General features: G+C 38.7%; 1 protein-coding gene across 2 annotated transcripts in view; it reads right to left on the bottom strand.

Moving 5' to 3' along the window:
* vps13a (vacuolar protein sorting 13 homolog A) overlaps positions 1-26,507 on the bottom strand; it is a 419,442-nt gene that overhangs the window by 131,961 nt on the left and 260,974 nt on the right. For both annotated transcript variants that reach the window (XM_072585252.1, XM_072585262.1), the window contains exons 44-51: positions 25,457-25,715; positions 17,186-17,346; positions 13,791-13,906; positions 7,858-8,146; positions 5,040-5,435; positions 4,016-4,120; positions 2,858-3,004; positions 1,193-1,321 (exon numbers count right to left, since the gene is read on the bottom strand). In XM_072585252.1, coding sequence (XP_072441353.1) covers positions 1,193-1,321; positions 2,858-3,004; positions 4,016-4,120; positions 5,040-5,435; positions 7,858-8,146; positions 13,791-13,906; positions 17,186-17,346; positions 25,457-25,715 — 1,602 coding nt within the window. The remainder of the gene's footprint in view (positions 1-1,192; positions 1,322-2,857; positions 3,005-4,015; positions 4,121-5,039; positions 5,436-7,857; positions 8,147-13,790; positions 13,907-17,185; positions 17,347-25,456; positions 25,716-26,507) is intronic.

Here is a 26,507-nt window from a genome sequence, read left to right as displayed (position 1 = left end):
CTGCCGCTCCCTCACCACCAGACGCCTGGAGGAAGAACGCCTCATCTTCTGCCTCGGAACACTTCAACCCCAGGGCATCAATGTGGACTTCAACAGTTTCCTCATTTCCCCTTCCTCCAACTCACCCTAGTTCCAAACTTCCAGCTCAGCACTGTCCCCATGACTTGTCCTACCTGCCTATCTTCTTTTCCACCTATCCACTCCACCCTCCTCCCTGACCTATCACCTTCATCCCCTCCCCCACTCACCCATTGTACTCTATGCTACTCTCTCCCCACCCCCACCCTCCTCTAGCTTATCTCTCTACGCTTCAGGCTCTCTGCCTTTATTCCTGATGAAGGGCTTTTGCCCGAAACGTCGATTTTGCTGCTCCTTGGATGCTGCCTGAACTGCTGTGCTCTTCCAGCACCACTAATTCAAAAACACAGTATAAAGGGTGAAGAGGCATGTTAATGGAATTGAGCTACAAGGCATGTATAATTCAATTCAAGACCTGACTGACTCCTGCTTCCACATTCCAAGAAGGACGAAAAGATAAGGAAACTGATAGCAGGAAACAGATGCAGGATACAAGGTGAGCATTGTGTAACAAAATGGCAAGGGACATAAATTCAAGATGATGACGAGGAAATGTGAAGGTTAAGTCCATGGGAAGAAGGTAATTAATGACCAGGAGGAGTAGCAAAATAACTGGATATCTCTTAGGACTGTATTCAGCTTTGCTGTAGAATGGTGTGGAACTTGACAAATGAATACATGCACAGCAGTAACAAAGGCTGTTCAAGAAGATGGGGAGAATGGGTGGATGATTATAGCGTGAATCCTTCACATTGTTTTCACTGCTTCCTCTTCATCTGAACTCTAACTATACAAATGGAGGAAACAGAATAATAAAAGCAGTAAAAGAAAATTTCAAACAAAATCACATATGCTATCAGAAAAACCAAGAAAGGACAGACAAACAGACACCCATCAACAGTACACCAAAGAAACAGTTGAAATGCAGATGTATCCTACAATTGATTGAGTAATACTATAGAAATCTATTAGTACAATCTAAATATTAGTCAGTGGTTCAAGAAAGAAAAATCAATTACTTGGACTTGAATAACATAAATGCACCTAGGTAGATGCCTTGGTATGTTTGTATAATCATGGTTTTTATGTCATAACATTTCTAAAACATTCATACCTTATTGTCCAGACGCAGTAAAAGACAATTTTCTTGTTTGTTGAAGTAAAACTTTTGGGGCCCAGCACTGCATCCTTCAATTCGAACTGCTAATCTCTCAGAATCTCTGGCAGGCCAGAATGGGCTGCACTGGTTAAAATAGATCAAACTATTCCGTAAATAAATTTTTTAAAATTATGACATGTTTAATGGTAAAATATAAACTTAAATTATGTATTTCATTTACACTGATAACATCAATAAGACTTTGTGCTATTGGATAATTTGACTAATTGTGCAGGCTACTCAATGGTAAAGAAATACAACTGCGTGAACAATTCAAGCCGCTCAAATCCTATTTATAGACAAAGTGAAAACTGGAAAGTAAGCATGCGTAAAGATGTTACAAGATTTCTGCCTAACATAAAAATGACAGGACTGAGTGAACAGATGTGTTAAAGTTAATCTAACAAATAATTTCAGAGCACCCTCTAACTTCACAAGGCTATTGAAATAGCCAAGGGTAGGTAAGAACATTTACTGCAAAGTTCAGTTTTGAGCACATCAAAAGAAAGGTACAAATGAGAAAACTCATTTATTCCAACTTAGTTGAGCCATGCAACAGAATCCACCATGATTACAATCTGCACTTCTTTTTAAAAGGACTAAAGTTGTTTAAGGCCTATTGTAAATTATAGAAACCTGCAATATTAGGGTTCAGACATGATGGTGTAGTGGTAATGTCAATGGACTGGTAATCCGGAGGCCTAGGCCAATGTCCTGGAAATATAGGTTCAAGTCCCACCGTGTTCATAGAATCATCAAATCCCTATGGTGTAGAAACAGGCCATTCAGCCCATCGAGTCCACAATGACCCTCTGACGAGAACCCACCCAAACCTCCCCCCTCCAATCCATGTAACCCTGCCTCTTCCATGGCTAATTCACCTAGCCTGCACATTCCTGGAAACTACGGGCAATTTAGCATGGCCAATCCAACTAACCTGCACATCTTTGGACTGTGGAAGGAGCACCTAAAGGAAACCAATGCAGACATGGGAAGAACATGCAAACTCCACACAGTCACCTGATGGTGGTATAGAGCTTGGGTTCTTGTCTCTGTGATGTAATGTTAACAACTGAGCCACTGTACCACTCCAAAAGGTGGCAGCTTCTGATGGTTGGGAATCAAAGCCAGGTCAACCGCTTTGAAGGCAGCTATGCTCACCACTATACCACCATTGCTAATATTAGTGCTACATATCGCTCATGTTTGCTGGTAGAATTGAAATTCAATTAATAGAATCTGGAATATAAAGCCAGTTTCATTAATGATGACCATGACAACTATCACTGATTTTTGTAAAATACTTCTGGTTTAATAATGTGATTTAAAAGAGGTACTCTACCATCCTTGGCCTCTACTTCACTTGGTCTGGAAACTTGTGACAGCAATGTAGTCGATTCTTAAAGCCCCTCTGAGGGCAATTAAGGATGGGCTGGACCTTACCAGCAGCACCCTCATCCCATGAAAGAAAAATTAAGGAAAAACAGGCATTGGTTGTCTCCCAAGACATCTAGATTACTCATCTTCTCAGTTCCTACATCTTGCAATATTTAGCTTTTCAAATGAACCATACATTTCTTTTAAATATTCACTAGATTGATTAAAAGGATGCTCAATTACCTGGTTTGAATCAATGCCCAACCACTTTGAGTCACATTCTTCAGTAACTTCAATCTTGTGCTTCGTTCGATTGATTAGCATGTGAAATGGTGTAAAGGTAACAATTCTTGTTAGATTAAAGCTGCTGTTGTCTATTTTCACACCAACCTAGAAAAAAAATCATTTAAATAAACTTTAATTTGTTTATGATTATATAGGGAAAATATTAAATTAATGACTGACAAGTTTGCATCCTTGTATGAATTTCAATTGTGCTTCAGGTTTTCATCTGTGAAGGCTTGCACAATTCTCTTTGGTAAGCAATAAAAGTTATAAACCATCAAAATCCTTTGATATTATTTCAAATTGACAAAAGGCTCTGCTGCAGTTACAAATTATCGGGCACAATGTCGCGCATCCTCAGGCTTGTACAGACAATGGATTCCTACGCTGCCAGCACTTGTTGTACACTTCTCCATTGTATAGATGACATGCAACTCCTTACACAGCTACACTGCTTCTTCATACAAATTGAGCTACTAGTGTTGTGCTTTTGTGATCATGGAATAAATTTCATATTAGCAAACATCATGTTCATTTCCTGTAGAAGGTGAGTTCCTTTTCCTGCCAGAATTCAATGTCAACAGATGCTCCAGATTATTTTTAGCAGTAAATGAGTGCGGTATTTTCAAAAACAAATCAAGAATAAAGAAGAGACAGATAATGGAAAAAGTTAGCTGTGAATTGGGTAACATAATGCCTCCACAAAAAAAAAGTGTCTTATCCAAATAATTTTCCCAAATTGCATGCGTTTGCATTTATTTTGTGATGTAAGGTGTATGAGTTATAGATATCATCAACTACTATCATAGAATTTAGATTTTGTTCATGTGGGCTTTTGTTCAGTATGCATTAAGAGGTAAAGATTAACTTATTAGTCTTTCTACAGCTATTATATTTAATCATATGCTTCAAGCAGTTGATTAGAGGCCCAATTTATGTCACCCCACTCCCTCATTTGGAATATAGATTTTTCTCTCAGAGCTCTGACATGGGAACCCAAGATCAGAAGGCCTTCTTCTGTACTGTAACAATTCTATGATTCAATTCATTACGTTAATCTATTAAAACCATATGTAGGCAAAATATAAATTGTAGTATTGCTTTAAAGACACTTACCTGATACTCCTTTTTTGGTCCTTTGCATTTAACAGAGCCATAACTACCCACTGTGTCCAGAGAAAATGAATCTGATAATTGGCTGTCAGTTATCCTAAGCTGAACCTATATTTTTAAAATAAATTTTTAAAAGACACAATTTTACAGTAATCAAGTCATTGTACCTCAATCTTTTATGCTGAAATTATTTATGCTCAGTTCTACCACATTTTTCTACATTACAACAATAATTTTACTCAAAAGGAATGTCATATTATACTTCATAAATGCAACTCGTCCATAAGGGAGAAAAAAAAGCTTGGGAGCTAGTTAATTTTGTGTTTCATAAAATAATGCAACTTTGCTATTTTTGTACCAGTTGACCAACACAAATTTAATCAAAATAGGAGTGGAGAAAATGTGTATGAAGCTATGTAAATATGGATATACAAAGCACACTGCAAAGTTTTGATTTTTAAATGAGAAAGATCAAGACAGCAAGTTTTTGTTTCTAGATTGGCACAATGATAGTGTTCCCAGGCCACAGTCTAAAGTCATCTTCAGCTCACAGTCCACAGCTTTGCATCAAAACTGATACAAGAATGAAATAAAAATAATGAAATGTCAACAAGAGTACTATCAAATCCCATTTCCACTTCTAGCAGTGACAGGAAAGTAAAGCTTAATGCTTAATTGAAGAGAAGTAAATATGTCATACATAAAAATGTCCTAGATTCCTTTCCCAGTTGTTATATTTCTGTCCAGGTTTGCTGCTTGATGGCTGATTGATAAGAGAAAATACATGCATGACTGCTTCACTTGGTAAGAGTTATTATTAACTCAATAAAAGTAGAATACCCCTGTACAATGAAATATTATATAATTGAAATAATTTTAGATTATAAGAAAGCTTTACTTGTGCCCAAATCCATGCACTCTCCTAGGTTAAAACTTCTCCCTTTGAATAATGTTGTAATACGATGTTAATACTTGAGGAAAATAAATGAGCAATAAATTGTAAAACAAAAAAAGATAAACAACTTACTTTATTCTTTTCAAAAAAGCATTTAGATCCAAAAGAGAAAAGTAGAGGCTTTTTGTAGTCCAAAGGATGTTTACGATGAACATCATCAGCTTTGTACTGAAGCAGTCGTCCAGTTTTATTTATCATCCAATAGGGACTATACAATGATAGCATCACATGTCCAACATTGTATGTTGCAAGGATTGCAATATCTATTTCAGTTTCTTCACCATCAATATATGATTTAAATTTAATTAATTCAATATCTGTCTGATTGCTTTTGATCAAGTATTCTCCTGCCCAATTATGTTCTAAATAGTCAATAATAGTCAGTATCAGTTTGGATTGGTCTAGTACAGCATCATGAAGTTGGGCAGAATGTCCTTCATCTAGAATCAACCTCCGACTCTTATTTTCCTGCAACAAGAATTATTGTCAAACATAAAATTATGATTATTGTATTTATTTTCAACGTGTTCTTCATTTGTACATTTATACATGTTCTAAAAAACAATGAAAGAAATCACCACGTAGCCTTATTACTGCAAGGAGGAATTCCCAAACTTCTGGAATGATGCTAGAGCCCCATTGTTACACTAGATATTTGTTTGATAGTTCTACTCAATAAATAAATAAAATTGCTAAACATGAACACAATTAAACATTTGAAAAAGAGAAGTTCTTGGACAAATGGAAACTTATTTCATCAGAAGAGATCAGTTTTTACTGCTAAGATTAAATGTAAGTGTTTTGCAGAAATAATGATACAAGACAGATTAAGTGTGACTATCATCTTGCTTTTCTATGTTTTTATAGTCTTATATGTATTTTTCCTGTCTTTTTTTCCATTCCACTCATTTTTAAAAAAAGCAATCTTGCCGCACAACTGTGAATTGAAGCAGGAAGTTTTACCAGACACAACAAAAATAGTTCCACTCATTAACTTAAAAAAACAAAGAAATAATATTATTGTAAATATGGTGAATAACAAAACACATTGTATAAAATGGTGTGCCATGACATGAGAAAAATAAATTGACATTTATGCAATTCATAAGCCAGAATGACTAGCAGGTTTTAGAATTCTTAATACATGAGCTGTTGATTTTCTTTCAATATTCTGAAGTAAACCATTTCTAAAATAAATCAAAGGAATAATCCATTGAGAACGAGCAACATTTTAAATCTTAAGTTACTGGATGTCATTCATGCTAAAACCACTTTTAAGTTACAGAATTACAGAACAAATGTTAAGTACGGTTACTGATCTTTAGTGTAGGCACTTAATTCTTGAAATATATTTTAATATTCTAAAAATGAAACATGTGATTAAGATGGAAGAATATTGAGCCTTTTTTTCCCTCCATACTTGTGAAGCATCTCCCAATCCTATATAGTGATGGATGTCCTGTCCAGCCTTACATTAAACATATGGGCTGCTAATCACTAACATTTACATACCCTTGTTCTCTCTCTCTCTCTCTCTCACTTCCCCAACCTTTGCAAACAGCCACATATTTGCTATCACTGTCTTTCTGCCAATTGTTGCCTTGTCTCACACTCTTTCAATCCTTACACTCTCTTCTGATCCCTTATGCATTTCCCCTTTAAGGAAGTTTGCAACATTAAGATTACTTTTCACATGTAAATTATTCTCAAGTTTTAAATGTACTATTTAAAGTTCAAGTCAGCTCATCTGCTGTTTTGTGTGAATCTCAAATCAGCCAGTGCAAATCTGTGTCTTGTGCCGAGGCTCTTCAAAGATAGGCATCTCAACAATGAAATTAACAAGTGATTGAGAAAAGACACAGCTGCTGGTGTTACCATTGGGATCCAAATATAGCTTATAACTTTGACTTTTTTTTCAGGAGAGGATTACATGGTTGTAAAATTACTTAATGATAAATGGGAAGACAAGAACTGAGCATCTATAAAGGCCAGCAAGGATGGCCACTCAACCTTGTTTTTCTCAAATGTGTCAAGCTATTAGCTTTCCGACATCATTTATATGAAAGAATTGTATAAACAAACATAGCAAAGTAGGGTCTTTTTGTCAGGTACTGTTGCCAACACTGAACAACATATTGCAAACACTCAAATTTTGAGTGATTCACTTTGAGTCATAGTGCTATAGAAAGCAAAGAAACTTTAGTGTGATAAATGGTGATTAATAGACACACAAAAAAGGTAAAGGAGTCAGTTTCTTCAGTTAATTTATTTGCAATGCAGTGATGCCAATGGCATGGGTTAAATTCCAACACCAGATGAGATACCATGAAGGTTCAACCTTCTTGACCTCACACCTCACCTGAAGTGTGCTGACCCTCAGGTCAAATTCACCATCAATTGTCTTTCTCTCGTGAGAGGGCAGCCTTATGGTCCTCAGGGGCTATAGTGACAAAGACTACTGAAGAATTTTAACTAAAAAAATTGCTTAAAATAATAATTCAACATTGCGAAAAGAATTCTAGTTGTTTGTTTTCAGTGACAGCAATTCTTTTTATTTGATTAAATAAAACCGAAAAGTTCCTTTAAAAAAGTGTTTAATTAATATTGTAGCCCTATTCTGAATCGGAGTGCGATGGGATAACAAAATGTTTTTTGTTGAGAGCATTACCTAACCATATGATTAGTGAGGAATACTTAAAGCAAGCCAAAAAACACAGCAACTTATTGTTAGAAAATAGCAGAGTTTGAATGTTAAAACTCTTAGCATCAATGGTGTTTCTGGGTCCTGTTTCTGATGTTAGTATTTCTTTCTCCATGTGTAATAATATCATAAGAAAAACAAATTTAACGTTTATTATAGTCTACACGCAAAACACACAGGTAAACTTACCTCCGTTAAGGAAACACTGACTGCATAAGGCAAAAGGTTTTGAAGTACAGCACTCGGCCACAAATGGAGAACATATGCATTGTTAATTTCATCAGGATTGTCAGATGCTAGCATGTCATGCATTGCAACTATATTGATCATAAGGGTATGCGGGTCACCACCTCTCGAAAACTGGCACTTGCGATGAAATAGTATTTCAGTACTTGTGCTAACATGACCAAATGTGATAGCTTCACAGGGAGTATATATTTTCTCGTCTTCCACTATCAGCTGCAAACGAAGATCTGATCTGCAAGAACGTGTACAAAACAAACTAGATTAAAATGAAATATTTAATTTTTCATTTGGTATAAAAAAATTGCAAACTAAAATTTTGCAGCATGTGAAAACAGATAAAGAATGAATAATGTCACAAGGAAGTTCTTTCTGTTGCCTCCAAACTAACAAGAATAAGAATTTCGGTTTCGTAGTACTTTTAAAGGAAATGATCCCAAGGCACTTCATAGAAAGACAGAAAGAAAAATGATATCAAGGCGTAGAAAAGTTAAGAGATCAAACCAAAAGCTTAATCAAGGAAGTAGATTTAAAGCTATGCCTTAAATTGGCGAGGGATATGAAGATGTAAATAGGCTGGAGGAAGAGTAGCTAAGGAGACGAAATCCATAGCATCAAATAGTGCTGCAAAGGGACATGGTGGTGCACAAAAATTCAGTCATAGTGAAAACAAAATTTTTGTTTGGGGTCGGGGGGGGGCATAGCAGTGAATATTGTTACTTTGAACTGATGGAGGAATTGGAGCACTCAGATGAATCTGTTAAATGGCATGCATTTAAACACAAAGAGCCAATGCAATCCAGTAAGGAAAATAGGGTGCTAGTCAAGTGGAAATGCTGTTGGAATGAATACAGGTAGTAGAATTTTGGATAAGGAAGGTTTATGGAGGGTGGAGAATGGCAAGCCAGAAAAATATTACAATAACCAAATTGGATAAGGTCAGAAGTCATGTGACATCAGGTTATATGCCAACAGGTTTATTTCAAATCAGAAGCTTTTGGGGCATTACCCCTTTGTCAGGTGATGTGAAGAAAAGCATACAGGCACAGAATTTATAGGCAGAGAGATCAATGGGAGAACGTGAGGACTGCAGATGCTGGAGAGTCAGAATCGAAAAGTGTGGCGCTGGAAAAGCACTGCTGGTCAGGCAGCATCCGAGGAGCAAGAAAGTCGACATTTTGTGCATTAGCCCTTCATCAGGAATGTGATCAATGGGCAGAAAGGTCAAATGAACATACAAATGGTATGAGTGGATGTTAAATAATAAGTCTCTGCACGTAATCCAAAGTGTCAGACAGTGTGAGTAAAGTGTCAACAGCTGACTAGTAAGTGAATGGGATGACATTTAATCCAATTAACTGAGGCAGAAAAATAATTCCAAAAAAAACAAAAATAAGGTGGTGCTGGAAATGAACCAAATGACTGGAATAACAAGATAGGTGTAAGAGTCGCATGCTAAGGGCCTAGCCAAGGGAAAAACTAATCCAAAACCGTCCAAACTAATTAAGGTCGAGAAATCATACAGGTTATCGCCAGACAGGAATGTTCCCTCCCAAACCAGGGAAGGCTTCAGTAGTCAAGGACATTCAGCCTCTGATCATCGGATAAGCATCCTTCAAGGCGGTCTTTGAGATACACAACAATGCAGAACCGCTGAGCAGAAACTGATAGCCAGGTTCTGTATCCATTAAAATGGCCTCAACTGTGATCTTGAGTTCATGTCACGCTACATGTAACCACATCATACTGTTCTTTGTTTGTAAAATCTTCCTTACTGTCCTGTTTTGACACTAACACCTTGATATCTTGGTACGATCTCTCTACCTTAATTAGTTTGTACAATTTTGGATTACTTGTTACCTTGATTGGTCCCTCGACATGTGACTCATCTATCATGTTATTCTAGCTATTTGGTTGGTCTCCAGCAACACATTATTTTTAATTTTTTGTAATTATCTCTCTGCCTCATTTAATTCAATTATACATCATCTCCTCATTTACTATTCAGCTGTTGACACTTTACCAAGAATAGGAGATAGTGAGGACTGCAGATACTGGAGAGCCAGGGTCAATAAAGTGTGGTGCACAGTCGGTCAGGCAGCATCCGAAAAGCAGAAGAGTTGACATTTTGGGCAGGACCCTTCATCAGGACTGGGAAGGGAGAATGGGTTGAGAAATAAATGGAGGGGGTGGTAGCTGGGAGAAATGTAGGTGGGATGGCGATAGGTGGATGCAGGTAGATCAAGTTCTCTTGAAACATCTTGAAATATTTTGAATACTGTTTGCCTTCATCCAGATATTACAGTCCTGCAAAAAAAACTGTTAAAGTTCTGTACTTATAAACAATGATAAGACACAAGATTGAAAATTTTTGTTTTGCACTCATCAAGAGTAATATATTTACATCATTGATTTCTCCATGCTGATGACCTAACCAGCCAGCAGTATTTTTTTATGCTGTATAAATTAGTGTTTCTTTTTTAATGTCTGTTACAAGCATCTAAGTCTTGATGAGTGCAAGGTGAAATGCTTTGACTTCATGACTCCTTTTAGTAATTATTATAGATGTGTTCAATTTTTATACTATTTTCTGTTTTTATTTCAAATTTCCCACATTTGCAGCAGTTGGCTTTTGTATAAACAAAATGCTACAATTATAAAGCGATTGCAGGAACACAGCAACCTTGAGATGGCAGGACAAATGAAGAAAGGATAGAAGCTCCCTGACTTAATGAATAGAGGCATAGTGTAAGAACAATTTGTCTTCAAAAACTGTGGACTGCAGGAAGAACAGCTATTTTTCAAAATTGGTATTTACAGGTTAGCTGCACAACCTCAGCAAGAAATTTGATTATCTACTGTGAACTCTATTTCTTAATGTATTCCTGCAATGTGCAGATGACAAAGAGCTGAGGTGTTGTTTACAAATGAAATTGGTTCTCAACTAATTAAGCAGACTGAACTGAAAACAAATGAGAGAAGGAGAGACAGCAAACAGTGTACCATCGTTTTCTCCAGCAGAAACTGCAGTAAAAATCTCAAGTTAGAATTTAAGAGAACCAGCAATCTTTCCTGCAGCAGTTTGTGAATTTGAATTGATAAACTGAAGACATTTTTGCAGTTGTTCTGTACTTAAAAAACAGTGGAAGCCTCTGGAAAGAAAGATAACTAAAAACCAATAGCCTGGATAGCCAAAGATGGATCATCTTGACATCGGCATCAGGAAGCAAAGCCTACTGAACTGACTTTCCAGTTTTTCTCCATTTTCACCAATAATAATTTCCTTATTTGCTTGTCTGTGTACTGTGTGTGCAGGTTTGTGGTTGCAGGGGAGAAAGTCAGGTAACTTGATTCATTGTGCATACCTTGGTAAAAAAATGTATTTCTAACATTTAGTAAGACTCTGGAGACAGCAGGGCACTATTTGCAACACACTGCTCCAGTGGATTGTAACAATATAAAACCAAGGAAGTTGGCTTTATTGGGATTTTTTTCCTGCACCATAGAAAGCATCCTATCTGGATACATCACACGCAGAATGGCCATTGCTCTTCCCAAGACTGCAAGAAACTAGACGGTTGTGAACATGGCCCAGTCCATCATGCAAACTGACCTCCCATCCACTGACTGAATCTATACTTCCACTGCTTCAGGAAGGCAACCAACACAATCAAAGACACCTCCCTCCCTGGTTATACTCTATCCCATCGGGCAGAAGAAACAGAAGTTTGTATACACATACAAACAGATTCAAAAACAGCTTCTTCCCTGCTGTTTGTCAGACTTTTGAATAGGCCTTTTTAATGTTAATGTTGATCTCTCTCTAGACTTTCATGGCAGTGTAACATTGCATGCTGCACTCTGTTCTGTAACCCTAATGCACTTATACAGTATGATCTGTCTGTAAAGTACATAAGACAACGTTTTGCACTGTACCTCAGTACACGTGTCAGTAATAAATCAAAGTTACACTCAATCTTTGTTTAAAAATTGGCTAGGCTGCATCTGGATACTATGGCTAATTCAGTATCAGTTCAGGAAAGGTCTTGGCGAAGATTTGGAAGAGATTTATTAGAATAGTGCATGGAATTAAATATTTAAATTACTTGAAGAGATTAAGAAAACTTTGGTAGTTCTCCTTATTGCAGAGCAGGGTAAACAGACATTTGATAATGGTGTCTAAATCATGAATGATTTCATTTGAGAACAAGAAACTATTTCCAGTGCCAGCAAAATAAGTAACCAGAGCATACAGATTTCAATTCATTTGCCAAACAAACAGATGCAAAATGACAGAAAAGTAGCATTCAGGGAATGCTTTAGAAACACAGAAACTAACCACAGAATAGGACAATCAACACTTTTAGTCCACTTTACAATTCAATATGACCACAACTGATCATCCAACTCAGTGCCCATTCCTCCTTTGATCACTTTATTCCCAAGAACTAAGGGCAGCACAGTAGCTCAGTGGTTGGGGTGGTATGGCATAGTGGCTTAGTGGTTACTACTGCTGCCTCTCGGCATCAGGAAGCACCCTTGTGTGACTACTGTGTGGAGTTTGCACATTCTCCAGTGTCTTAGTGGGTTTCTGCCAGATGCTCAGGTTTTCTCCCACAGTCCAAAAGCGTACAGATTAGGTGGACTGGCAATGCTAAATTGTCCATAGTGTCCAGGAATGTGTAGATAAGGTGGATTAGCTATGAGAAATGCAGGGTTACAGGGATAATGTAAGGGGGTAAGTCTGGGTGTGATGCTCTTCAGAAAGTTGGTGTGGACTCGATTCTAAATTTATCATTAACTGTATCTATCTCCTCGAAAGCACCCAATGTTTTGACCTCAACTGCATTCTGTGGTGCAGAATTCCATAGACTCACCACACCATTAGTGATGACATTTATCCTCGTCTCAGTTTTAAATGGCCTGTCTACATCTTTAGACTGTGAAGCCTGGTTCTGGACTCCCCAGTCAGTCATCGGGAACATAACTTGTGTTTATCTTGTCTAGTCATTAGAATGTTGTAGGTTTCTGAGAGATCTTCCCCCATTCTTCTAAGATCAGTGAGCATAGTCCTAACCATTCCAGACTCTTTAAATGTCAGTCCGAGCATCCCAGGAATCAATCTGGGTAAGCCTTTGTTGCACTCTCTACATAGCCAGAACATTCTTCCTCAAATGAGGCCAAAGCTGTGCACAGTAATAATAGTGAAGTGTAACAAGACATCCTTGCTCCTGTGCTCATATTCTCTCACTAGGACAGCCAACATACCAATTCTTCACTGTGTGCTATATGAACATGCTTATTTTCATTGACTGGTGTACAAGGATGTGTTAGCATGTGCTAAAGGACGTGCTAACAAGAAAAGTCCAACATCAATACTGGAGAACATCTGCAAGTCTGGCTACATCTATAGAAAGAGATGCAGAGTTTCAATTCTAGTTTGGCTTTTCTATTTTGTTCTCCCAGTTCTGACGAAGAATCATACTGAACACAAAACATTAACTGAAGTATCACTGGAACCAATGCAGTGACGCTCCTTTCTCTCCACAGATGCTGCCAAAACCTACTGAGTTTCTCCAGTAATTTCTGTCTTTGCTGCAGTCAACTGCAGTGGATGAGAGGACCACCCCAAGTCAGAAAAGCATAGCATATCACAACAGCAGATCTCCAACACACTTGCACAACTGAGTGAAGCTATTTTAGTAAAAGCACCCTTGTCCAATCAAAAACAAGTAAAACAAATTAGTTTCAGCTATAAAATAAGTGATAAGAAATTAATTCTCTCTCAGATTCTTGCATCAACGCTATAACATAAGAATACTTTTTAACTTCATGCAAATTGTTCCTCACAAAATACTAAGCTTAGAAAGAAATTTTACCTATAAGAGAGCAAAGGAACATTGAACTCTTCATTTGGATGTATTGTACCAAGTATCTTCTGATAAGACTCCAAATCTTCAAACACATTGAAAGGTACTGAAAAATGGTTCTTAATCTGTAATTTAAATAAAGGTTGAATTCAATTAAAACATTATAAATCCAATAAACAGTTTCCAACTATATCCAAATAGCATATTTGCATCATAAATGGGAACCCCATGCCAATATGATACATATCAGTGCAATAACGCTTCAAAATGTGTTGATACAACACAACACTGCGTGAAGTACCTCCTTTCCAAAAGTTGTCTTCAAATGAAATTAGTTCAATCGTACTAGCTTCAACTATGCTGATGTAGCATAAAGCTTATATGATAATCAACACTATAATGAGAAACATCAGACATGTTGATTGACTGGCAAACAAACAAGGGCATTGGTACCAATTTCCTCCCAGTCTTTAAAGGAATAAGTCAAAAAGGACGGACAAAACAAATTAGAACAGGCAGCCAGGCCAATCGAGACCAGGCAGGCAGACTGAAAGAATACAGATATTTTTTAAAAAATTTGTTTCAAATATCGCGTTTCACAATGAACAGATGTTTAAATGCAATAAACCGTCAATGGGATATTCTTGAGGTGGAATCACTGTTGTAATGTAGGAAATGGGGCAATTTGCACACAACCAGCAGTTTTCCACAAGAATCAGTGCTGGGTCCACTGGCTTTCATCATTTATATAAATGATTTGGATGTGAACATAGGAGGTATAGTTAGTAAGTTTGCAGATGACATCAAAATTGGGGTGTAGTGTACAGTGAAAAAGGTTGCCTCAGAGTAGAACAAGATCTTGATCAGATGGGCTAATGGGCCGAGGAGTGGCAGATGGATTTTAATTTAGATAGTTTGTTTTCCTATAACACACCTTCATCAAAAGTGACTTGTCTGTGAATTGCCGACTTTTGTTTTTAAGTAAAGCAAACTCCCGTTTGCTGTTATGCAATTCTCATCCCTGGCACTAGATGTCACGGTGCATGGAAGACTGGACTCTGCATCAGCATCACGTGGTGGCACTTTCACTGGCAGAGTGGAGAAGATCACTGATCTTTTTCCTACATTCTGTGCATTCCCTCAGATGGTTGAGACTGCAGTGGCCTGGATGGTAACCCTGGTCCAAGTTGGCGTGGTTCTAGTAGAATGGGGTCCTCTGTTGGACTGGGAGAATAGGACATTCTGCCTTTGTATCACGCCATCTCCATCAGTAGCATCTCCATGTCCTCACCCACAAGGAGAAGCACCAATGTTCCATTGTCTGCCACATCCAGGGTCAATGTCAGGAACTATGCAAGGCAGCTCTGCACTGACAGCTCCTGTCTCGGTGTACGATACCTTTTTAAAGATGGTACTGCACCACGGACATTGCTCAATTCTGGGATATCTAGGAAGTGGCGAGTTGGTTTGGAAATGGTACATGGTATGACAGTGCTAGAATGTGAGAGGGTCAAATGGTGGGGTAGCTAATAAATCAGGCAGGTATTGCAAAATAAGGTGACAGACATCCCCAAGCATTAGGATGTGAAACCCTCCAAAAAACTTGACAAAACTGACACGTAGCAAAAAAATTGAGATCGAGTCCTTGATCTACCAAGGCTCTGGAATCTGATTTGTTCAGTGTTCCCATTGGATGGAATCAGAAGACTAATTAGAATGTAGTGCAGCCAGTAGGTACAGATGCCAATCGAGAGTAATCAGTTGAAGATTCTGATTAAATGCATTATACAGTACCATGCAAAAGGTCACACAACAGGTCAAAATTTAATTAGACTGTGCTATCACTTATTCGGCCAACTACTACTTTTATTTTGATTTTCACTGTTTCTTTTGGTGGTTCACCCCAACCCTGTTTTTCTTGCAGGCTCCATTATTTCTATTGCACGATTTACTATAACACAGTGTCACACGGGAACGTAACTATGGCATTATATGAGAACTACCTGTAAGTGATATGCAGCATTTTGGGAAGGCAATTCAGGACAGGACTTATACACTTTATGGTAAGGGCCTGGGGAATGTTGCTGAACAAAGAGACCTTAAAGTGCAGGTTCATAGGTCTTTGAAAGTGGAGTCTCAGGTAGACATGATAATGAAGGCGACATTTGGTATCATTGCCTTTATTGGTCAGTGCATTGAGTATGGGAGTTGGGAAGTCATGTTGCAGTGGTACAAGACATTGGTTAGGCCACTACTGGAACACTGCATTCAAATCTGGTCTCCCTGCTACGGGAAGGGTGTTGTGAAATTTGAAAGGGTACAGAAAAGATTTACAAGGATGTTGCCAGGATTGGAGGGTTTGAACTGTAGAGAGACTAACAGATTGAGGTTATTTTCCCTGGAATGTCAGAGGCTGAGGGGTGACCTTATAGAATTTATAAAATCATGAGGGACATGAATAGGGTATATAGACAAGGTCTTTTCCCTGTGGTGTGGGTGAGTCCAAAACTAGATGGGAAAGGTTTAAGGTGAGGCAAGGGGGGTAGGGGGAGGGGAAGTTTTTAAAGGGACCTAAGGGGCAATGTTTTCACGCAAAGGGTGTGTGCAAGGAATGAGCTGCCAGATGAAGTGGTTGAGGCTGGTACAATTACAACATTTAAAAAGCATCTGGACAGGTATATGATTAGGAAGGACTTAGAGGGATATGGGCCAAATGCTGGCAAATGGGACTGGATTTATTTAGGATATTTGGTCGGCATGGATGAGTTGGACTGAAGAGTCTGCTTCCATGCTGTATATCTCTATGACTGTATAACAACTCCCACAAAGTGCAATGTGATGATGCCATGTACATGTAATGTGTTTATGTTGTTCGTTGAAGGACTAAGATTGGCCAGAACTTTATCAATTACTGTTATTCAAAAAGGTCTCAGATTCCTCCAGGAAATATACTGTACGTTTTTGTTTTATTCTACAAAACATGATGTAAAAATAATCATTGCCCTGATCTATTAAATTTTCTGCAATTGAAGCCACTAGGATATCTCAGGTGACCTAAGCATGCCCAGTTAAATTATTTCATTCAAAGTGGTTGAATATTGCAGTCCTTATTGGCTGCCGTCTTTTAAATTTGAAAAGCTCAAGACTGGATGCCACGGTTGCCTATGTCAGGAAAACACTATGAGAATCTTGTATAGGGATTATTTCCATATATAACCCAATATATAGGTATAATCCAACTTGGGTTTCTGTTTTACTCCATTTTATATTCATATTTTTCTGCAAAACATATAGATGTAAGAAGAAACACGACTAAGAAGGGATTACCATGCATTAAAAGCTTTCACATGTTTAAATAGCAGCCAAGTTCTATAAGAAATACAAAGTTAACATGAACAGTATACCTGAACAGGAGAACGGATGGTTATTCTCTTGCTTCCTCGCACTGCATCAATCTGACATACAATGGATCGTTCAACGGTTGATTCCTCATGCATAACAGTATACATTCGACGACCTAACTTAGTTAATGGAATTTTGTCTGCACGAGTGTGGCCTTCAGGAGCTGTACATGATGAAAGTTAACAGGAAAGAATGATTTCAAATTATACATATTTCTTATTTGCTCTCAAACACATTCAATTTCTTATTCACTCCAGATCACAAATTAAATTGACTACAGTTGCACCTCACCACTTAACAGCCACATACAAAACTGAAAATATGTACTTTATTCATGAGTTTCCACATATAGTTTGTCATCTTTTAAGCAGTTTTTTTGCAGAAGTAATGAAGAGAACTGATGAGGGCAGAGCAGTGGATGTGATCTATATGGACTTCAGTAAGATGTTCAACAAGATTCCTGATGGTAGATTGGTTAACACATGGAATACAGGGAGACCTAGCCATATGGATACAGAATTGGCTCGAAGGTAGAAGGCACAGGCCGGTAGTGGAGGGTTGCTTTACAGACTGGAGGTCTGTGACCAGTGGTGTGCAACAAAGATCGGTGCTAGTCCTTTGCTTTTCGTCATTTATATAAATGATTTGGATATGAATATAAAAGGTATGGTTAGTGAGTTTGCAAATAATAGATGGTATCTAGATCTATGTGTTTGTTTATGGCATTGTGGTTAGAGTGCCAGGCCTCGGGGAATTCTCTGGCATGTCTTTGCTTAGCCTGTCCCAGGATAGATATGTTGTCCCAGTAGAATTGGTGGTTTTTTTCATCCGTGTGTAGGGCTACGAGGGAGAGAGGGTCGTGTCTTTTTGTGGCTAGCTGGTGTTCGTGTATCCTGGTGACTAACTTCCTTCCTGTTTGTCCTACATAGTGTTTGTGACAGCCCTTGCATGGAATTTTGTATATGACGTTGGTTTTGTCCATGGATTGTACTGGGTCTTTTAAGTTTGTTAGTTTTTGTTTGAGAGTGTTGGTGGGTTTGTGTGCTACTAGGATTCCGAGGAGTCTTAATAGTCTGGCTGTCATTTCTGAAACGTCTTTTGATATATGGTAAGGTGGTTAGGGTTTCTGGCTGTGTTTGGCCTGCTTGTCATGGTTTGTTCTTGAGGAATCTGCGGATTGTATTTTTTGAGTATCCGTTTTTCTTGAATACGTTGTATAGGTGATTCTCCTCTGTTTTCCGAAGTTCGTCTGTGCTGCAGTGTGTGTTGGCTCGTTGGAATTGTGTTCTGATACAGCTTCGTTTGTGTGTGTTGGGATGGTTGCTGGTGTAGTTAAATATTTGGTCAGCGTTGGGACAGGCTAAGCAAAGACATGCCAGAGAATTCCTAGAGGCCTGGCACTCCAACCACAACGCCATAAACAAACACATAGATCTAGATACCATCTATCAACCCCTCAGAAAACAAACAGGAAATGACATCACCACAAACCCCAGGAACCCCATCCAGGACAAACATATAAATAGAAAGCAGGAGACAACAGCTTCGCTTCACTTGGAGGTCGCCACTGATGATGTTACCTAGCCAGGTAATGAAACTCTGGATATCAAACCTCCAGCTCAGCGAGCAAAGCTACACCCTAATTTATGTAGGATATTTTTGGTCTACATGGACAAGTTGTACCGAAGGGTCTATTTCCATTCTGTATGTCGCTATGACTCTATAACAACAAAGGTACTGAGCGGAAAATCCGTCTTAGCTTCCTCCAGTGTTTCCCAGTATCACTGGTACCAGTCTTCAATAAATTCAATTCACTCCATGTAATATCAAGAAACAGTTAGGATGTACTGGATATTGCAAATGTTATGGGCTATGATAATATTCTGGCAATAATACTGAAGACTTGTGCTTCAGAATTTGTCTCGCCCCTAGTCAAGCTGCTTTAGCACAGCTCCAACACTAGCATCTATCAGACAATGTGGAAAATTTCCCTATCATGTCCTGTACAGAAAAAGCAGAACAAATGATGACACCACCATTGTTGGTCAAATCTCAGATGGCGACGAAACAAACCATAGACAGGAGGTGGAACACCTGGAAAAATGGTGCACTGAGAACAACCTAGCTCTCAATGCCGACAAAACCAAGGAACTCATTACTGACTTTCGGCGGGATGTTACTCATGCTCCCTTACACATTAACAACACAGAGGTGAACCGAGTCGAGTGTCAAGCTCCTGGGAGTGGTCATCCACAACAAGCTTTCTTGGACTCTTCATGTGAACACACTAGTTTCAAAGGCCCAACAATGTCTCTTCTTCCTCAGGCAGCTGAGGAAATTTGGCATGACAGCAAATACCCTTGCCAACTTTTATATGTGCACCATCGAGAGCATTCTGTCTGGATGTATCACTACCTGGTATGACAACCGACCGTTCAAGATCAAAGACAGTTATAGAGAGTGGTGAACTCGACCCGGACAATCACAAAGGCCAACCTCCCATCTATAGAATCTATCTACCAGGCCCACTGTCAAGGAAAGGCCACCAGCATTCTCAAAGATCCATCCCACCCTGGCAATGTTTTTCCATGAGCTCTATCATCGGGGAGAAGGTACAGAAGCCTGAACACACGCATCAGCAGGTTTCATAACAGTTTCTATCCTACTGTTATTAGAATACTGAATGGACTCTCAAACTCCTAACATTATCTGTACCTGTGTTTTTGTTTTTGCCGCTGTTTACCTATTATTTACTTATCTATGCTACTTAACTATGTGATCTGCCTGTACTGTTTGCAAGACAAAGCTTTTAACTGTGCCTCAGTACATGTTACAATAAATGCAATTCAATTCAATTCAAATCGAACACAACCAATTACCAACTATTCAGTCTACTCTTCATCATCAGTAAAGTGATGGAATGTGTCATCAACACTACTATCAAGCAGCACCTATTCAGCAATAATCTACACACTGACACCCATTTTGGGTTCTGCCAGGGCCACTTAGCCCCTGACCTCATTCCAGCCTTGGTTGAAACTTAGACAAGAGAGCTGATTTCCAGACTTGAGGCAAGAGTGACTGCCCTTGGCATCAATGAGCCCTAGCAAAATTGAAATCAATAGGACTCAGGGGACCAACTCTCCATTGGTTGAAGTCATACCTGGCACAACAGAAGATGTTTGTGGTTGTTGGAGGTCAGTCATCTCAGCTCTAGGACATCTTTGCAGGAGCTCTTCAGGATAGTGTCCTAGGCTCAATCATCTTCAGTTGCTTCATCATAACCTTCCCCCCATCATAAGGTCGAAAGTGGGCACGCTCACCAATGATTGCTTAATCTTTACCATCCAATTGCCTCAATTACTGAAGCAGTTCAAATGCAACAAGACCTGGACAATACTCAGACTTGGGTTGATACAGGGCAAGTAACATTCACAGCACACAAATGCCAGGTGATCACCAACTCCAATAAAAGACAGTCTAGCCACCGTGCTTTGGCATTCATTGGTGCTACCAATCCTGAAATCCCAGTAGCAACATCCTGGGGGTTACCAATGACCAGAAACTCAACTAGGCTCACCATATGCACACAGTGGCTACAACAGCAGGTCAATGATTAGGAATCCTGTGGTAATAAACTCATATTTTGACTCCCCAAAGCATGACCACCATCTACAAGGTAAAAGTCAGGAGCTAGATGGAATACTCCCCACTTGCCTGGATGGGTGCAACTCCAACCAACACTCAAGAAGCTGGACATCATCAAGCAGATTGCTTGACTGGCGCCACATGCACAAACATCCATTCCCTTTACCACCGATGCTCAGCAGCAGAAGTGTGTACTATCTACAAGAGACACTGCAGAAATTCGACAGCACCTTCCAAACTCATGATCACTTCCCTCTAGGAGGTCAAGAGCAACAGATACATGGGAACACCACCACCTGCAAGCTCCCCTTCAAGCCACTCACCATCCGGAGTTGGAAAAATATCACCATTCCTACACTCTCACTGGGTCAAAATCTTGGAGTTCCTTCCCTAAGGGCATTGTGTGCCAACCTACTGCAGATGGACTGCAGCAGTTCAAGCAGGCAACTCAGCGCTTTCTTCACAAGGGCAACAAGGGATGGACAATAAATGGTGGCCAGCCCACAATGCCTATTTCTTATAAGTGAATTAAAAAGAAGCAACCAATTCTTTGTGCAGTGCACGAAATGCGATCCTGTATAGTGTCCTGTATAACAGAGGCATAACCTATTTTTACATTCAATTTCCCTCCCAATAAATGGAAACTTTCTATCAGCTTTCCTAAGTACTTGATTCCTACAGCAGGAAACAGATTCTTAGAAATGTAGAAGATAGGAGCAGAAAGCAGCCATTTGGCCCTTCGAACTTGCTCCTCCATTCATCACAATCACAACTCAATGGGTGATCATGCAGCACCTCAGACTTCTGCAATCTCACAGCATTTAGACAATTTTTTTTTCATTCTTCCTGTCAAAAATGGAAGAAAAAATTTTCTGTGTTACACTCCATTTGCCAGATCTTTGCCAACTTACTTAACCAGTAAATAGCTTCTCATGGCCTCTATGTCCTCATTACAACTTTCCTACCAATCTTTTTGATCGTCATTAAATTTGGCAACCATACCTTTAATCCATTCAAATTAATTTATGTAAATTATAAACAGCTGAATTCACAAAGCTGATCCTTGTGGCACACCACATTACATAATCACTAACCTGAAAAAATACCCACTTATGCCTACTTTGTCTTTCCTGTCAGCCAGCCAATCTTCTATCCATGCAAAGATGCTACTTTCTATAATATAACTGTTTAATTTTTGCAATACCTTTGATGTGGCACTTTATCAAATGCTTCACAAAATCCAAGTTCACGAAATCTACTGGTTTCCCTTTATCCATATCATGTGTTACTTACTAGAGCTCCAATGTTGGTCAAACATAATTTCACAACATTATGTTGGCATTGCCTGACCACCAGAATTCTTCTTAGTACGCTGTTATAAAAATCTTTAATAGTAGCTTCTCACATTTTCCCTATTACAGATATTAAACTAACTGGTCTGTACTTCCTTCTTTCCGTCTCCTTCCTTCCGTCTCCTTCCTTTTATTGAATAAAGGAATGAAATTTGACATCTCCCAACTAATGGAACCTTCCCTGAATTTAGAGATATCTAGAAAATTCAAATCAATCCATTAGCTCATCTGAATCCTCTGCAAAACTCATGATTGTCCTCGGGTAAAAGCAAAGTACTGTGAATGCTAGAAGTCTGAAACAAACACACAAGTCTGGACAAACTCAGCAGGTCTGGTTGTATCTGTGGAGAGAACTAAAATTAAACTTCAGTTTGGTGAGACACTTGTTCAGAACCCAAACTTGAAATGTTAACTTATTCTCCCCACAGATACTGCCAGATCGGCTGAGTTTCTCCAGCATTAGCTGTGTTTGTTTCAGGAGTGTCTTCACCCTGGGTAGAAAGCGTGAGCTTGGCCCCAACCTCAGGTTCTAAATGTGGATTTCACCTTTAGGCTGTCTTCCAATATACATGCATTTTTAGTAATCAACTGGCATTGATTTAAAAATACAGCTGAAAACAACAAACCTTTTTTTAAAGTTTGTGCCTCACTTGTGCACAACATAAATTTAAAAAACTGAAAGTAACTTTCACAAAAACTATCCTGGACGTGCACTAAATGATATATATTTGTCAGTTTCTTAATCAATTAAAACTATTTTAAAGCTTTTATAAAGGTTTAATTTCCTGTGTCTTTAAAAAAGCTGAACTCAATGTCTCCTTGATCGACAGATTGGGTTAAGGGAGTAAAAACAGAAAGCACATGAGCACAAATCTGGCAGTATCTTGAAGCAAGGCCAGCTTCCAATATAACGCTTTCTCCAAGTAGTATAACAGATCATGAAATCGATCTGCTTTTTGATGTAATTCACAATTGAAGCTTCTCCATCTGCTTGTTTGGTTGTTATCATATGAATTGCATAAAACACAATAGAGCAGCAAATCCTCCCCTATGATTCCACGATGTTCTAGTGAAAGGCTTAATCATCCCAGAATATTACATAATGCAACAGTCAAAGAATTGCTTCTAGCAAATGACAAAATCCTTAATGAAAGACCATAAGATATAGGAGCAAAATTAGACTATTTGATGCATTGAGCCTGCTGTACAATTTGATTATGGCTGATATGTTTCTCTACCCAATTTTCCTGCCTTATCCATGCAAACTCAGTCTATATCTGTCTTAGGTACAACTCAGTGACTTGGCCTCCACAGCTCTGTGGCAATCATTCATCACTCTCAGCTGAAGAAATTCCTTCTCCTCTTAGTTATATGGGGTCCTCCCTTCAATGAGGCTGTGCCCTCAAGTCCTTAACTCTCCCACTAGTGGAAACATCTCCACATTTATTCTATTCAAGCTGTGCTTTCCAAGATTGCAATTGTAGAGGTGCACTCCCTATACAAGTCAGTGACTGTGATGTCACTGAAAACCACAGTCAAGGAAGCTGACTGCATTAAAAAGTGCACAGATCAAACAATGACCTAAAAAAAAAGCAATTGTTCTAGTACACTCCCACTCCATTCTCTTCACCAATTCCTCTTTCCCCCAATACAAACATCCCTTACCATTTCCACTACTCCTTTTACTGCTTCACTACCATTTTAATATGGTGGAACATTCAAAGGGGAGAAGACAGGGAGAGGACAAAAGGACGGCTGGCATTGGGAAGCAGTAAAATGGAGGGTAGGAATGAGGGATCTTGGAGGGAGCAGGCACTGGGCACTACAGAGCAGGAACATAGTGGTGAAAATAGGAGGTTTCAGCAAAAGATGATGGGTGGCAGCTGCACAACATACAAAAAATAGCTGAAGAAACAATGTACAAACCAGCATCTGGACTGGTTGCTGACTTCTCAATTTCGTTTTCAGTAACATCGGGAGTTAATATCATAAGGAGAATTCAAAATGCAAGGAGTCTTGAAGTTCATCTGCATAAGAGTGTTTTTTTTTCTGACAAGATGTCCCGGCATGGTTAATAGTAATTTTATAGATTTATTACAAGTTGAAAATTATGAGAGGTAACAAATCTGAGATTTTGCCAATAATCGTCTCATTAGTTTTCTCAAATGTTTAACAACTTACACATTACTAGATCAGAATTCAATAACTTGGAAAATACAAAGTAACAGGCCAGATATAACACAAACCATTTTATTCAGTATGTTTAGCTAAATTTATATTGTAGGATCGCTTTTCTGATCAATCCCCTTCCCTTGCACTTAAGACAATTAATTATTACTTGCTGCATCATTAGAGGTTGACCTTTCAGTTATTATCCCCTTGTTCTTTGGAAACTCATCACAAAGTGATTTACTTAACTCTCTCAATTCAGACCTTTAAAAATCTCAATCCACATCAATTGTCCACTGTTTTCCTCTTTTATTTTGTTTTTCACTTTATGAAATATTTGGAATCATTAATTGCCACGATTTATTATTAGTGCCCTAAATTAGGTTTAGATTATGTTCTACAGATCAATCAATTTCCTTTTACACCACTTTGAAAGCTAGCCATTCAGCCTGTCAAGTCCACACTGACCTTCCGAACAGCATTCCACCCAGACCAACATTCCTACCCTATCCTGTAACTCTGCACTTCCCTTGGCTAATCCACCTAGCCTGCACATCCCTGCACGCTATGAGTGCTTTAGCGTGGCCAGTCCACCTGGTCTGTACATCTTTGGACTGAGGGAGGAAACTGGAGCATCCAGAGGAAGTCCATGCAGACACGAGGTGAACATACAAACTCCACACAGACTGAGGGTGGAATTGAAACCTGGTCCCTGGTGCTATGAGACTGTAATATTAACCACTGAGCTACCATGCTGTCCTACCACTCAGCTCCTATGCCTCTTAGTAGATAATTACATGTCTGATTATAATCAGGTATCCATTTACATGATCAGCAAATTGGAAAATACAGCGGAAAATAATTCCAGTCACATCGATGTGAAAGTCATCATTTCAAGGTACTATATTTTTTCAACTGCAGTGTAGTATTAGTAAATGTACAATCTAGGTTATAGGGATAACAAATGGTCTCAACACTTACAAGACAATAATATTGAATTAAAGCCAACCAGATGGCAAAGATACTCACTTCTCAACTGAAGAAATAACAAACTAGTATTTAATCTCTTACTGTTCTTTTTAAATAGGAAAGGAATATACTTACTCAATGAAATATAAAATAATTTGCTGCTTGTATTAGTCAAGTTTGACAGCCGCTCCTTTTCGTTATTTGTTCGTTGGTAGTCCATGTTGAGAAATTCTCCATCTTTAAGTTCATAAGGTATTTTTTGATGTTTGCCAATGATGATAAATGAATCACTAGGATAAACTGACGCATCAAGTCCAAGGCAATTCTTTATTTTAAAAGGTGCCTGGTCTTTCTGAAAAACATCACTGGATTGGCCAGCAGCTTCAGTAAATGCCTGGAAAATAAAATGGAAGTTATTATTGTGTCCAAGTCCTAAGACTATGAAGTTTTTTTTATGTATTAAACACAACTTACCATGAATTCCTTTGCATTTGCATAGGAATACTGAAAAGAAATATAGTCCACATATTTTTACTGCAGAGTCTGCACTATGATGCTATTAGATCAAATATATCACAAAGGGAAAAGAATTGAAGTATCTAACATTATAGTACAATAAAAGGTTCCACCTGGTGCTTTAGGTTGACTAGTGCTTTTTAAATAGCCTTAAATCAGGAGAAGCTTTGCCAACACTGGAGACTGATATGGACCCTCTACTGCATTTAATGGGCTCAGCCATCATAGTTGAAAATGTGTTGCTGGAAAAGCACAGCAGGTCAGGCAGCATCGACGTTTCAGGCATGAGCCCTTCTTCAGGAATGAAGCTCAGGAATCAGGCTCATGCCCGAAACGTCGATTCTCCTGTTCCTTGGATGCTGCCTGACCTGCTGCGCTTTTCCAGCAACACATTTTCAGCTCTGATCTCCAGCATCTGCAGTCCTCACTTTCTCTCTCAGCCATCATAGTTCCTGTTGAAAGAGGCTGTATTTAACCCAGCTCACAGGTGAAGGAGGGCAATGGCAACCAAGGGATTCTCACACTTCATTGTCTTTACCTTGAAGGTAGGACATAATTATATAAATCTTTATGAATGTGTATTCATGACATGTAAAGATATGACAAGCATGAACCCACCATAGGACTGCTTGAGGCTGAACATGCCAAAAAACATATCACTGACATTAGC

Source organism: Chiloscyllium punctatum, chromosome 2 (genome assembly GCF_047496795.1).
Source record: "Chiloscyllium punctatum isolate Juve2018m chromosome 2, sChiPun1.3, whole genome shotgun sequence".
Classification (NCBI taxonomy): domain Eukaryota; kingdom Metazoa; phylum Chordata; class Chondrichthyes; order Orectolobiformes; family Hemiscylliidae; genus Chiloscyllium; species Chiloscyllium punctatum.
This window is presented reverse-complemented; position numbering and strand designations above follow the sequence as displayed.